Below are 14,755 nucleotides of genomic sequence, written 5' to 3' on the forward strand. Positions count from 1 at the left end.
TTCAAAGTAGTGGATGGATGATATTTTGAGACAGGCACAACAACCATATGTGACATAATTTATCTGTGATGTTTATTAGTGCCACATATAGCTAATAGTACTAGGATTTGTTGCCTACATTCCTGACGGTAGAAAATGCTACATTTTTGTTGGAGGTAAATGAAAATACAGACATTCAAAATCACACACCCAGTTAAGAAGAACTTAGCAGCCAGAACACTGTGTTGTTCACTTTTGGATCTCCACCACCGAAGTTATGGGCATCTACTAACGTTTCTTGAATCATTGCTACAATTAAAACTGATGGGATAACATTTAAAAAACCAGAAATTTAAAAACTCCAAAGCACTGCCTCTGCCGCATAAAGCATACATAGTAGAGCTCTTCACTCTAGGGAAGTCTCTGGACCAGACAGCCTTACCTGCCACTGCTGGCATTTTGAAAAAGGCTCCCGGCCTGGAGGGGCGGGGCCAGAGAGCGGCCCCCGCAGCAGCTACAGGCCGAGGCGAGGAGGGGACGGAAGCTGCTCTCCGTGATTGACGGAAAATACTACTCTTCAGCCCGCCTCCCGCGTGCCCGGAAGTCCCGCCTTCTGAAAAGGAAGTAGGGGTGCGTGAGAACGCCGGCGGTGACCGTGACCACAGCGGTGACCCAGTGAGAGGAAGGCGGCGGCGGCGGGAAGTCACTGCTGCTGTGGGTTCGGGTTGGCTACTGAAGGCGGTACCGGCCTCTCGGAGCAGCCCGGGGGAGGGCTCAGGTGCAGAAGGGCAGGCTGGCCGCGGCCGGTTTGGTCTGGGGACCGCGGGCTGGAGCAGGTGGGCAAGCGCCGGGACGGTGTGGGGAAGACACTTGGCACCTCCTCGACCTCTGGTGTCACTTCGTTTCTTCGAATTCCTATTCATGCGCCGCACCCTTCCCGGACCCCCAGCCCCTCGCTAAGGCTCTGGGGTCAGGGGTCAAGTCTGGGCTCAGTGGGCCTCCCTTCTTCCTCCACCCGGGTCACCACTCCTAGGAAACCCTCGCCCCACGCCCGCCTCAGGCCTGTACCTCCTGGCTGTGGCGTGGTTTCTCAGCGACTGCCTCACCTCAGTCCCAAAATCCTCACTGCCTTAGATACGTGCCCCCAGAGGTTGGCCTGGGTTTCACAGTATTTCCCTAAGGGGGCGATATATGAAAGCTGTCCCTCGAAGTTAGTACCCTGCCTGGTAGATGCCCATGGGATGACAAAGAGGAGGGAGGAACAAGAGTTGACCAGATTAGAAGAGTCCAGAGACATTAATCTGTCTGTTTGTTTTGGCAGGTGGAAATTTAAAATTGTTTGGAGTCAACACTGTTTCCAGCCATGGGTTTGTCTCCATCTGCTCCTGCTGTTGCAGTTCAGGCCTCAAACACTTCAGCATCCCCACCTTCAGGATGTCCGATGCATGAAGGGAAAATGAAAGGTAATGGGCCGTTTGTCTAGAAAATGAAAACAAAAGATAATTCACGGCCGGGTGCGGTGGTTCACGCCTGTGACAGCACTTTGGGAGGCCGTGGTGGGTGGATTGCTTGAGCTCAGAAGTTCGAGATCAGCCTGGGCAACATTGCAAAAACCTGCCTCTACAAAAAAATACAAACAGTAGCCAGACGTAGTGGTGGGTGCCCGTAGTACCAGCGACTCGGGAGGTTGAGGTGGGCAGGATCGCCTGGGAGGCCGAGGTTGCAGTGAGCCAAGATTGTGACACTGCACTCCGGCCTGGGTGACAGAGTGAGACTGTCTTAAAAAAATTCTTGAAAGGCTCTAAAGGAAGAGGCAGTGTAGTATGCTGCTGAGGCTGGTAGGCATGGGAGTCAGGCACCCTGGGTCTGGTCCTTATTTTGCGTCTTATTGAGGTTTGTGAGTCTAGAAAAGTTAGCTCTGTAAGCCGCAGTCTGTCATCTGTAAGATGAGTGTATAATAATATTTCACAAGCCTGTCATGATGATTGAGATAGTACATGAGAACATAGTGAGTACTCTAAACCAGCCCCAACTTCCCAAAGTTTACTTGTGCCTACATCAGTGGTTCTTAACTGGAGGGGGGCAATCGCCCCTTCCCACAGGGGACATTTGCCAATATCTGGAGGCATTTTTGGTTGTCACAAGTGAGAGGAAAGTGAATAGAGGGCAGGAGTGCTCCTAAACATCGTACAATGTACAGAACAGCCCCCCAACAAAGAATCAGCTGGCCCCAAATATCAAGAGGGCCAAGGTTGAGAAACCTTGGTCTGGATCTAGCTGTCTTAATAAATAACCTTTGCTCCCATAGCCATTTCAGTATTCTTATATATAAAAGTAAGCCATCACCTAATGGGCTTGCTGTCCATTCTTTAGATAAGAAAATGAAAATGGAAAAGCTGTCTTTCATTATTAATTGATGCAGGTCTACTTTAGATTGTTTGTATTAAAGTGTGGCTTGAATCAGTAAGTCGTGAAGGGCGGAAGCAACATGGTGTGCTTACTGAGTACTAATGCTTGTGATGTTATTCATTTCTTCAGTCAGCCAGCCTATTCTGAGAGGTCACTGCCCATTCTGTACCAAGCACTGCTGAGTTTTGTTTGTTTCTGCACGAGAGAATAACATTATACAAAATGGAGCTTTGCCTGATGGAGCTTACATTCTCATCTTCATAAGCTGTGTGGTTGGTTTTTTCCCTATTTTATAGTCAAGGAAACTAAGACTTGGAGTAACTGATGCTCCAAGTCACATAGTAAGTGGCAAAGCCAGCAAAAGTTCTGTGACCTTGGACAAGGACAGACAGTGTTCTTCTGGGGTTTCTTTGTACAGGAAGAATTGAGACAGATCAGCCAAAGCAGGTGTGCTGCTGTTCTGAGTGTCCTCAGCGAGATCCTAGAACTCTTTCTTTGGTTTTATTTCATTTGCTGTATATCTTTGAGAGCTGCCAGACTTATTACATTAATAAAGAATGTGGGTGTCTATAGGAGATCATAGGGGCTACTGGTTATATGATGTGAAAAATTGAAATGTTATTTTCTTTCTAACACCCAGCTGGGATCTATGACTTGAAAAGGATTGGTGCTTTCAGTGGTAGAGAAGAAAGGCATAGCAAGTCTTCACCCCTAAAGTGGGCAGTGGCACAGGGCACCAGGAAATGAGGGCTTGGGAGGAGAAGTGCAGGGAAGGAAGTGAAAACAAACTCATCTTTTTCATGTGTATTGTTGTAGTTATTGCTGCTGCCTGAGGCCAAGATTCCATTACATGAGCAGCTGTCTTCTGTGTCACAGCTCTCCAAGTGCCTGCTCATTCTCTGAATCAGTTTCCCAGTCTCCCACTAATTGGGATCAGCATCCTGGGTCTTTGGGCATAACCCTTGCTATTGCTCATCTCATTAGGCTCAGACCTTCCCTTGTAATGGGCATCTTGATCCTGTATGGGTTGTAGAATGTTTTCTTTATTGTCTGCCTTTTCCTGTTAAACTCTTGCCGTTGACTGATGGGAATAGGCCCTAGGCCACGTGGTTTTCCTATGCCTTGTTTCAGTCTTGGGACAAAGCAGAGTGGCATTCAGATTTTTTTGCAGTAGCCTTTGTGATGTCTCCTCTGTTCATTTTCTTCTCCCATTCCTTGTACCTGAGATAATGCATCAGTAATGAAAGCCTGGATTGCAACTGTGTCCTGTTTGGGGCTGGACTTCTCTGGAACAAGTGAATGAAAAGTCAAGGAGACCCTGTGAAATGTGGCTGGTCCCCACTTAGGTTCCTCTAACAGCTCCCCAGCTGCTCCTTCAGCCAGGTTACTTAAACCATGGCATGGATAACACGTGCTCTTGCAACTGCCAAGGTTTTTTGGCTTATTTTTGCTGGGGGTGTGATACAATTAGAGAATGGGTACTCATTTTTCTTTCAAAGGAAATGTAAATTTGTAGAACCTTCTCATCTTTAGGATTTTGGAATGTTAGCTAGTTCACTTTTTGGTAGATTTAAATGGAAGAAACCTGACTTTTCCTGTGGTGGTAATCATTGGTCAGAAATTCAGCACTTTAGTGCTTCAATTGAGAGAGCTAGATGTCCTGCCTTCATGGTGACACCATTTTTATACTTGATTATTTCAGAGTGTCCAGTGAGTACAGAGCCATCTGGCCCAACCTGTGAGAAGAAAACATACTCTGTGCCTGCCCACCAGGAACGCGCCTATGAGTACGTGGAGTGTCCCATTAGGGGCACTGCTGCTGAGAATAAGGAGAACCTAGATCCTTCAAATCTGGTAATCCACACTCATGTTTTCTTTCTGGAGCTTTTTATGCAGAGTTGCTTGTACAGACTCCTAAGACAAGTTGCAGATGGCTAGGATGAATTCTTCTGTCCTTTGAAAACAGGGAAGTTAGATATTCCATCTATAGTGAAAATCTAGATGTGTTAGTAAGTGTAGTTTCAGGGAGTGCCTGGGGAAAAAAAAAAAAAAAAAACCAGTGATTATGAGCAGCCAGCATAGTTGTACTGGGAATAAGCCATACCAAATGAATATTTTCTTCTGGGAGAGTTACTAGGTAGGTGGTAGATGGGAAATTCTGTAAGAACCATAGCTAGAGTTAATTAAGGTATCTTTGGTCTAGGGAAACTTTGTAGACACATTACATGATTGGAGAACTTCTTCAGGTACAATAGGGTGCCAGCCTGCACGAGTCATTAGGGTGGTTCACTGTTGTGTGACTGCCAGCAAATTTAATGCCATTGAGAAGTGAGGGCAAGGTAGATGTGACATCACTACATTTTGTGATGGACAGCATCGGAGATTGTGGTCTAAAGTTTGCAATCATGTTTTAACAGGAGGCTCAGGCATATACTTTAAAGGGCCATGGGATTATCAGGAGTAGAAATTTTAGCAATGCCAGGCAGCATGTAAAGAAACTAGAAATATTTAGCCTGGAAAAGAAAGGGCGTGGGAGATACAATAGCAGCGTCCACCTCAGGAATCAACAAACTATGGCCCACTGCCTGTTTTTGAAAATAAAGTTTTGGACAATGCACCAAGATTATCTTGCACATAGGCCTTCAAATATTTGCACCAGAGGTCTTTGGCAAACTGCTTCTATAAAGGGCCAGGTAGTAAATATGTTTGGTTCTATGGGCCATAGGGTCTCTGTCATACTACTCAGTTCTGCTGCTGCTGCTTTCTCTGTAGCATGAAAGCAGTGACAGACAACATTATCCGAAGCCCCTGGCAGACCACTGGCCTAGATGATCTCTAATAGGTGAGTGGTTCAGAACATGGGCCTTTTGGAATCTTACAGACCTAGACACTTACCCCATGGGATCATGATATGTAGTGAGAATATGAATAGCAGCTAACTTTTCTTTTGGTCCCTTTTTAAAAATTTTTTCATTCAAGGCTAGCCAACTGAAGCAGTGGGAGAGGAGAAGGAACAAAGAAATCTGTAACTGGTTGTGATCAATTAGTTGTAAACTGTACTCAGACCAGCCTCTTTTGGTCACTTCTGTAGCATTTAAGCTAAGCACCCTACATTCTCCCCTTTAATCCTCATAACAACTCTGTGTGGCCAGTATTCTTAGTGTCCCCATTTCAGACTGAAGATACTGAGAGTGAAGGAGTCATTCACCCCACATCACCAGCTAGGAAGTGGCAGAGCCAAAACCTGAATCCTTATCCACCTCAGACCCATGTTCTTAAACACACTGTGTTTAAGTGTGTTTAACATAATGCAGGTAGAACACTCTGCAGTGCCTACCACACATGGCCCTTCCTGCTGTCGGTATTCTAACTGAGGGCCTTGTTGTGATGGAGACTTCTAATTAATGTTTACTAGGAAATCCTTTATACTTCTAACACAGAAAGTTCAAGGCCAGTCATTCCCAACCTTGAGTGATTTTGCGCCTCAGGCAAATATCCTGCTAAACATCCTACAGTACTTAGACCGCCATAACTAAAAATTGTCCAGCTCCAAATGTCAGTAGTGCCACGGATGAGAGACCCTGGCTAAGGCTAAGTGCTAGCATAACAGTATTGGTGACCCACATGTCTGGGAGAAGGGATTCTTCCCACCTTCTGACCTGGCAGTGTTGAGATGCAAAGACTCATCTGTAGTATATTTTGCCTAAGGGATGAAGCATAAGCAGAAACCTAAAAAATCTGAGAATATTTTTTAAAAAAAAGCAGTGCTGCCGGGCGCGGTGGCTCAAGCCTGTAATCCCAGCACTTTGGGAGGCCGAGACGGGCGGATCACGAGGTCAGGAGATCGAGACCATCCTGGCGAACACGGTGAAACCCCGTCTCTACTAAAGAAATACAAAAAACTAGCCGGGCGAGGTGGCGGGCGCCTGTAGTCCCAGCTACTCTGGAGGCTGAGGCCGGAGAATGGCGTGAACCCGGGAGGCGGAGCTTGCAGTGAGCTGAGATCCGGCCACTGCACTCCAGCCTGGGCTACAGAGCGAGACTCCGTCTCAAAAAAAAAAAAAAAAAAAAAAAAGCAGTGCTGTACATGTGTGCTATGAGACTTTTCCCCAGAGAGTGAGTAGTCATTTTTGAAAAGCCTGTCATAAAGTTTTTAGAAATGCCTGAAGATCATGGCATTAGTTTCTACTTATTCCTTGGTGACATTACTTCTAAATTTGTTCAAAGGAGAAAGAGGCCAAAAATTTAACCACATTGTTTACCATATTTGAGAACTTAATCAGTGAAGAAACACAACCTCAGTAATCTGACTCTTCAAAACAATCAAATTATCTGAGAAGTCTGAAATTTTGATGTCACTGATTTAATAAGTAATCTGTGCTTTCTGTGTGATGTATTGCTTTCCAGGAAGTGGTTAATTATATTGCCTTTTACTTTATATCCTATAAAAGAAAATCTGTTTATTTTATTTAGATGCCACCACCCAATCAAACACCAGCTCCAGATCAGCCATTTGTATTATCTACTGTCAGAGAAGAGTCATCCATTCCCAGAGCAGATTCAGAGAAAAAGTGGGTTTACCCTTCCGAGCAGATGTTCTGGAATGCAATGTTAAAGAAAGGGTGAGTGAACATATTATTTAAAATAAAAATTTGGTTGTCAGAATATCCAAGAGTTGTGTGCTGAAGAGATTTTTTACCTTCAAAACAATATAGTACATTTTAATGTATTAATCAGTTTATAATCACCTGGTTTTTCACACCTGTCAGATTGTAAGTGCAAGGCCAGTGTATTACATCAGGGTTCTCAAGAGAAACAGAACCAATAGGATATGTGTAGAGGGGCAGGAGACAAGGAGGGCAGGAAGATATGTATTGTAGGGAATTGACTTACACAATTATGTAAAGCTGAGAAGTCCCAAGATCTGCAGTCAGCAAGCAGGAGACCCAGGAGAGCCAATGGCACACTTCTAGTCTGAAAGTCAGCAGTCTCAAGATGCAAGAAGAACTGATGTTTCAGTTTAAGTCCAAAGGCAGGAAAAGCCCAATGTCCCAACTCAAGCAGTCATGCAGAAGACCTTCCCTCTTACTCATGGAAGGGTCAGCTTTTTTGTCATTCAGGTCTGCAACTGATTGGATATGACCCACCCATACGGAGTAGGGAGGGCAGTCTGCTTTACTTAGCCTACTGATTAGAATGTTACTCACATTCAAAAACACCCTCACAGACACAGTCAGCATGTTTGACCAAATGTCTGGGCATCCTGTGGCATAGTCAGGTTGACACATTAAAATTAACCATCAATAGGTTTTTTTAAAAAACTGAAAACACTTTTAGATAAAATGTTTAGAAAAAGTTAGGGGATCATTGATCAGTGGTACTATCTGAACAAATGTCACCGTAAAAATAGATGATTCTGTAAGTCTGGTTTACTGTGACTCAGTAAAATGAGACTAAGATGAACCTTTTATATTTGTTTTCAATGCTTCTGTAGTAGCTTTGGATTTATAGTGCTGCTCCATGATCATGGATAAATCTTGAAAATGAGCCTTAGATCTGTTAAATTCAGAGAAAGTGAGCATTCTTAGTTCTTTCTCAAAGGGGAATGTTGAATAAATCATCTTATGAAAATATGTGGATTAACTTTATGGCATTATTAGGAACATTTGTCAAATTTTACCATATGTTCTTTCCTAGGTGGAAGTGGAAAGATGAGGATATCAGTCAGAAGGATATGTATAATATCATTAGAATTCACAATCAGAATAACGAGCAGGCTTGGAAGGAGATTTTGAAGTGGGAAGCCCTTCATGCTGCGTAAGTATGTTTGAGATCTTAAAAACAAATCTTTCAAGCATCTTTCTTATTTCATATCAGCTTTCTAGAGTTTTAACATTTTATTCAAATCATTTGTTATTCTAATAAAACATTTTATGTAGCAGGCATGGCTCAGTGACAATTGTTGCATGACAGGCCACCCTTCTTAGTTGAAAAATAGCAACCATTTTATTAGACTTGTGGATTCAGTGGGTCTGGAATACGCCAAGGACAGGGCAAGGATGGCTTGTCTCTGTTCCTTGATATCTGGGGCCTCAGCTGCGAAGACTCAGTGGTCAGGATGGCTTCCGAGCCATGGGCTAGAGTCTTCTGAAGGCCTGCTCGTTTACTCCTCTGGCAAGTGGTACTGGCTTTTGGCCAGAACACCTCCACATGGCCCCTGAATATGGCTGCTTCGGCTTCCTCCTATCATGGTGGCTAGGTTGCAATAGCTAGAGTTCCAGAAAGCATCAGGAGCCTGCCCAGATTCAAGGGGAAGGGACAGAGACCGTGCCTCTCAGCAGAAGGAGCATCACAGCCCTTCAAAAGCAGAGCATGTGGGAAGGGAGATGCTAAAATGCCATCTGCCCCAAGGGAGGTGGGAAAGACATTTTTGTTCCCTCAATAGCATTTATTTAATCCCCATTAGGACTAAACACAAAGAGATGTCTTAACTCAGAGCCCTTTTTCTCAGGGAGAATAGGTAAATGCAGCTGTGTGTGTTAAAGGAGACAGGGCTTCAGTCTGTTGATAGTAGTGGTTGTCACACTGGAGCGTGCATCAGGATCATGGGGAAGGTTTGTTAAAACCTAGCATGCTGGGCCCCACCCCCAGGGTGTCTGACTTAGTCCGTTTCGGGTGGTGCCTAGGCTGGGTGTATCTAGAGCATTGCATATTCTGCTGGTTTGAGCCAGGTTATGTCATAAACAGTGGTTTTAAATTCATTGCACAATGTGATTAATTTCTTGGCCAAAGTCCACTTAATGATTTTTAAGGTGTTTTGTTTGTTTTTAATATTTGCACTCTGAAGTTCATTGGTTGCACTCCCTGGCTGTCACTGACTGAGCCTCAGGCCTGGGGTGGGTTCATGTGAGAGGGGAACAACTGCGACCATGTTGCCCTCAGTAACCTCTGGCCTGAGAGGAGCCACAAGTGTTTACAGTGACCTACTTTGAAAGTGTGTTCTAATTAAGACCACCTGCTAATTACTTGTATGATTATGGAGCAAAGAGAAGAGAGAAAAGGGAATTTCAGTTTGTCAGTTTCAATTCCTTCTCCAGTTATCTTCTGTCAAAATTAAGTAGACCTTTTAAAAACTCATGCTATGGTCTGCAGAAGAAAGTTTTGCCTAGATTGAGTTTACCTTTTTGCCTGTGACCCTCTTGAGAAGAGATGTTAAGGAGTAGTTCCTAAAAGGAGAAGAAAAGTAACTCATAAGTCCTCCAGTAGAAGTCCTTTATACCTTGGAAATTTTTCTCCCTCCCACTTACTTAGACACCTATCTTGTTATCCATGGGAGCAGCTAACAATATAGGTGGCCTCCTGATTTGGCCACCACTCCCTCTGTCTTGGAAACAGCTGTCTGTCTAGCCTGTAGGTGGGCTGTGAACTCCACGAGGACAGGGCTCAGAGGGTCTTGTTGGCACTGCTATACCCTGGTGCCCACAGAGGGCTGGCACCTAGAGAGTCCTCAGCAGGGGTCTGTGGGTAGAGGGAGTGCATTTGCCAGCTAGGACTCTGCTACACCTCATTTTATGTGTAGTTTTTAAGGAGCTGGTCCAATATTAATTACAATCCATTTCTAGGGATTAATCCATCATTTTCTTTTCTTCATAAAGGCTGTTCATTGGTTTGAAATGAAAGAATAGAATTTTCTTGTTTGTCTGAAAAACCCCAGCTGCTATGTGCCAAAGAGAAAGAAGCATGATGCACAATACTTGAGGCTGTTTTGTTTCTTTGTTTTTTTAATGTGCCTTTCCTCCTCCACGAAATGGAAAGGTCATGTGTCCTGACTCCTGCAAAGTGCAGTATAGATATCCAGAAGGAAGGGGAGGCGATGGAACGCACCCAGTCCAGAAGGAAAGAGAAACATTTTTAACAAATAGGCACTTGTTGTTTGAGTTGTTTTGGAACTTACCTTTCTCTGTAAATGTTATATTATGTGAAATGTATACAGGAAAAAAAGTATATTACTGAAAAATTAGAACATTATCTTTGTCAAAGAAAAGAAAGTATTTTAACAGACTTTTCTTATTTGGGGAATTCTAGAGAGTGTCCTTGTGGTCCATCATTGATCCGGTTCGGAGGGAAAGCAAAAGAGTATTCACCAAGGGCACGAATTCGTTCCTGGATGGGGTGAGTGTCAGCGTAGAAGTGTTGTTTCACCATCTTCAGATCCGGGTCAACTTTCTCTTCACACCAAAACCAGTCTAAGAATTGCAGTGCCATCTTGCAAAACCTAATCCATATTCAGCTGTAGATTTCTTTCTCTCCCTGAGGTTTGTCCATTAATGGGCAGATTTATTAGGGTGTAGAAGATTGCTTTCTATTTATCATAGGGTTGAATGGAGTTATCGTCCATGTTTTGGATCTGCCCTCTTACTCTTCCCATGATCTATGTCTTTGGGTTTATGCACTTAGCCATCCTCCCTTTCTTTTCTAGCATACTTGAGATTCTTTGCTCACACCTGCATTTCTGCAGTATCTCAGCTGACCTCCCTGGTTTAGGTCTCTTCCCTACTGACCTTAATTCCTTTGTAGGCAGATGAGCTGCCATGTGATCTGGACTTACCACAGTTCTTCAGTGCCATCTTCCCTTAGTACTGTTCACTATGTGATGCTTTGAGTCTGACTTCCCCAGTTAGGTGTTTGGGAGCAGGTGTTTGCATGTGCTTCTTGAGCTTTCACATAGCTTAAACTGGGACTAAATGCAGTGCAAGCATTTTAACACTCAGTGGCATGTTTTTATTCCAGGTATGAGTTGCCTTTTGATAGGCATGATTGGATCATAAACCGTTGCGGGACAGAAGTTAGATATGTGATTGATTATTATGATGGTGGTGAAGTCAACAAGGACTACCAGTTCACCATCCTGGACGTCCGTCCTGCCTTAGATTCGCTTTCGGCAGTATGGGACAGAATGAAAGTCGCTTGGTGGCGTTGGACCTCGTAAAGCACTGTTTGAGATGGAAAAATATAAACTATTTTTTTTCTGAGAGATACATTAAACTATTTTCCCCAAATTGAATTGCACTCATGATGTAATGGGAACTTCAAGTGGGTAATCACACTTTTTCCTTCACTTAGTGAAGGATACTATGCACTGTTCACTTTTGAGTTGCATTGTACCGTGCAGTTTATAGCAGATCATTTTGTTTTCTTCCTACTTAGCTTAAGTGGGAAGCAGTCCCTCAGTTTTTCCTTTACCCGCAGTATTGCCTGTGTATTTCATCTCGAAAAGCCTGAACAACCTCTGAAAAAGAGCTCTTAAAAAGTGATGAAAGTTGCTTTTTTTCTTACTGTTTTCTCAGGAATACTCGAGAGATGTGAAGCCTGAGAGTCCGTGGTGGTGCTCAAGAGCTTTCATCTGGCCAAATATTTTAACTAAAACTGTTCATTATAAATAAGAGGTGATTATACCTTTTTTTTAAAAAAAGTTACCATTATTTCTAAAGCCCCATGGTATGATTGTGACCTTTAACAAAATGCAAAGTTGTACACTGTAAAGGTACTCAGCTAAATTCTCTCCAAATCTGATTTATATGAATTTCTTAGACTGAATAGAGTACTTTCAACTATACCTTCCTTTGGAACATACCTTTTAAAAAATGTTCCCTTTAAATCCTGTTATTCTAATATGTAACTCTGCTCCCAACAAACAGGTCTCCTCATTGTTCCTGGTATTTGACAACTTATCCCAACTTCGAATCTCATTGCTTCCTTTGCTGGCAGCCTCCACCTTTCCCCGAATCAGTTGGCCTAATCCAAACCTTGAAAGCCTGGCTTAAGTCCTACTATCAGTGATGGTCCCCTCTAAAACATGATTTTATATTTGGCTGAGTGTTAAAATTCACAAGATGAGCCTTTTTTTCCCAGATGGAGAATGCTTCAACTCAGTCTAGATTTTGTTTGTTTTAAGGAAGCTCTAAGTTTGCCGTTGAAACTTTTTGTACCAGTAATCCATAAACTGGTTGTTCTAATTATAGCAGTATGTTACAAATGACTGCTGGTTTTTGTTTTTTTTTTTAACTGCCTATACTATTAAATCCTTTAATTTATCCTGAATGCTGTAGTGTTAAATTAGTGGATGAAATTGGCAGTCTGTGGGTGATTAATTTGGTATGGATTTGTCAGTTTTGTGTGGAGTTTAAGAAATACAACAGCCATAAACTCTGCATTTCAAAATACTTGTATATTTGAAAATAAAGCTGATTAGTTCACAGGTTTTGAAAATTTTTTGGAGTAATTTTACACTTAACGATTGTTTGTTCAGACATATCTTTATAAAACCAATGCTTTATAATAGAGTGATTTATAATCCAGCACACACGTTTATTGCAGCACTGTTCACAATAGCAAAGACTTGGAACCAACCCAAATGCCCATCAATGATAGGCTGGATAAAGAAAATGCGGCACATATACACCATAGAATACTATGCAGCCATAAAAAGGATGAGTTCATGTCGTTTGCAGGGACATGGATGAAGCTGGAAACCATCATTCTCAGCAAACTAACACAAGAACAGATAACCAAACACCGCATGTTCTCACTCATAAGTGGGGGTTGAACAATGAGAATACATGGACACAGGGAGGGGAACATCATACATTGGGGCCTGTCAGGGGCTGGGGGGCGGTGCTAGGGGAGGGATAGCATGAGGAGAAATACCTAATATAGATGATGGATTGATGGCTGCAGCAAACCACCATGGCACATGTATACCTATGTAATAAAACTGCACATTCTGCATATGTACCCCAGAACTTAAAGTATAATAATAATAAAGCAATGCTGCAGTCTCCGTACTCCAAGCGGCCACTTTTTCATCTGCTAATCACTTTTTTTTTTTGAGATGGAGTCTCGCTCTGTCGCCCGGACTAAAGATCAGTGGCACAATCTCAGCTCACTGCAAGCTCCACCTCCCGAGTTCAAGCGATTCTCCTGCCTCAGCTTCCCGAGTAGCCGGGATTACAGGTGCACGCCACCACGCCTGGCTAATTTTTGTATTTTTAGTAGAGACGGAGCTTCACCATGTTGGTCAGGCTGGTCTTGAATGCCTGACCTCGTGATCCACACACCTTGGCCTCCCAAAGTGCTGGGATTACAGGCGTGAGCCACCACACCCGGCCCTAATCACATATTTTTAAACTGTAGAGGAAAATAATTACTGTTGGCATTTTTGGGGGGGTCTTAAGTGCTATTGAATGAGTGTGGGATAAGGCATTCTTATGAAAAACAAAACACTGTAACTGGAAACAAAAAAATTATGCCAAAGGCAGGATTCACCTGTTTTATAGGACTATGGTATTATTTAAGATAAACAAGCTTTAAACTCAAGCAAACTTGATGACAAGATCAACAGTTTTATACATCATTTTATCACTTCCAGAAAAAAACCATGGCTTCCTGGATTGTCAGAGCTGTTTTGTGTCTAGATTATGCTTGATTGGGTCCAGGGGTCAATACTGATAGGAATTTTCGTGTACAGCTTGAAACTCATTTAGGATATTCTCTGGAGTTTTAAACTAAGTCTTGTGTCTGTGTAAATAGCACTATTCAGAATCAGAACAAATTACTGAACATCAGGCTAAGTATTGGCAGACAAGTTGGGGCTACAAATGGATTGCATATTAACATTTAGTATTCCTATGAGTTCACTGGCTAACAAAATGTTTATGTCCCGTTTGTGCATCATATAAGGAATACAAAATTGCAAAAGGTATAACCCTGATATGGTTTGGCTGTGTCCCCACCCAGATCTCATCTTGAATTGTAATAATCCCCACGTGTCAAGGGCAGGGCAAGGTGGAGATAATTGAATCATGGGAGCAGTTTCCCGTATGCTGTTCTCCTGGTAGTGAATAAGGCTCAGGAGATCTGGTGGTTCTTTAAATGGGAGTTCCCCTGCACAGGTTCTTTTGCCTGCTGCCACGTGAGACATCCCTTTGCTCTTCCTTCGCCTGCCGCCATGATTGTGAGGCCTCCCCAGCCATGTGGAACGGTGAGTCCATTAAGCCTCTTTCCTTTATAAATTACCCAGTCTTGGTCATGTCCTTATTAGCAGCATGAGAACAGACTAATACCCCTACTTGTAGGGAACTCACAATCTTATGGACAGTCTATAAATGAAATGGTGGTAAATGCTAGAACTCCAATTTAAGGAACACATTGTCGGAATACCCAGCGTGCGAGTTCATGTAAGTATTTTTGAATATATAGAGATGGTTATCAATTTCTTTACTGAGTCATCATTATGGTGTATCTTCTCCCAGAGATTGCTTCCTAGGGAAAGTGAAGCAATGCACATTTCCTGTCTCAGCTTTGCAGT

At 43.1% G+C, this 14,755-nt stretch overlaps 1 protein-coding gene across 3 annotated transcripts; it reads left to right on the top strand.

The window, feature by feature from the left end:
• The first annotated feature begins 613 nt into the window (after window positions 1-613).
• On the top strand, window positions 614-12,657 carry HCCS (holocytochrome c synthase). Of its 3 annotated transcripts, none has more exons than XM_001094439.5 (7): window positions 614-815; window positions 1,301-1,442; window positions 4,091-4,242; window positions 6,862-7,010; window positions 8,086-8,205; window positions 10,474-10,560; window positions 11,179-12,657. In XM_001094439.5, exons 2-7 carry the CDS (start codon window positions 1,343-1,345, stop codon window positions 11,375-11,377), a joined length of 807 nt encoding a protein of 268 aa, XP_001094439.2. In that variant the 5' UTR covers window positions 614-815; window positions 1,301-1,342; the 3' UTR covers window positions 11,378-12,657. The 3 variants fall into 3 exon arrangements, with proteins under 3 accessions (XP_001094439.2, XP_014982418.2, XP_014982419.2); XM_015126932.3 differs by having other exon boundaries at window positions 614-757; XM_015126933.3 differs by having other exon boundaries at window positions 614-693.
• The last annotated feature ends 2,098 nt before the right edge of the window (window positions 12,658-14,755 follow it).

Source organism: Macaca mulatta, chromosome X (genome assembly GCF_049350105.2).
Source record: "Macaca mulatta isolate MMU2019108-1 chromosome X, T2T-MMU8v2.0, whole genome shotgun sequence".
In the NCBI taxonomy this organism is placed as follows: domain Eukaryota; kingdom Metazoa; phylum Chordata; class Mammalia; order Primates; family Cercopithecidae; genus Macaca; species Macaca mulatta.

Coding starts and splice junctions, on each gene's coding strand:
- HCCS (XM_001094439.5), top strand. CDS start 1,343: ATGGGTTTGTCTCCATCTGCTCCTGCTGTTGCAGTTCAGGCCTCAAAC. Junction 1,443..4,090: donor GCATGAAGGGAAAATGAAAG/GTAATGGGCCGT, acceptor TGATTATTTCAG/AGTGTCCAGTGAGTACAGAG. Junction 7,011..8,085: donor AATGCAATGTTAAAGAAAGG/GTGAGTGAACAT, acceptor GTTCTTTCCTAG/GTGGAAGTGGAAAGATGAGG.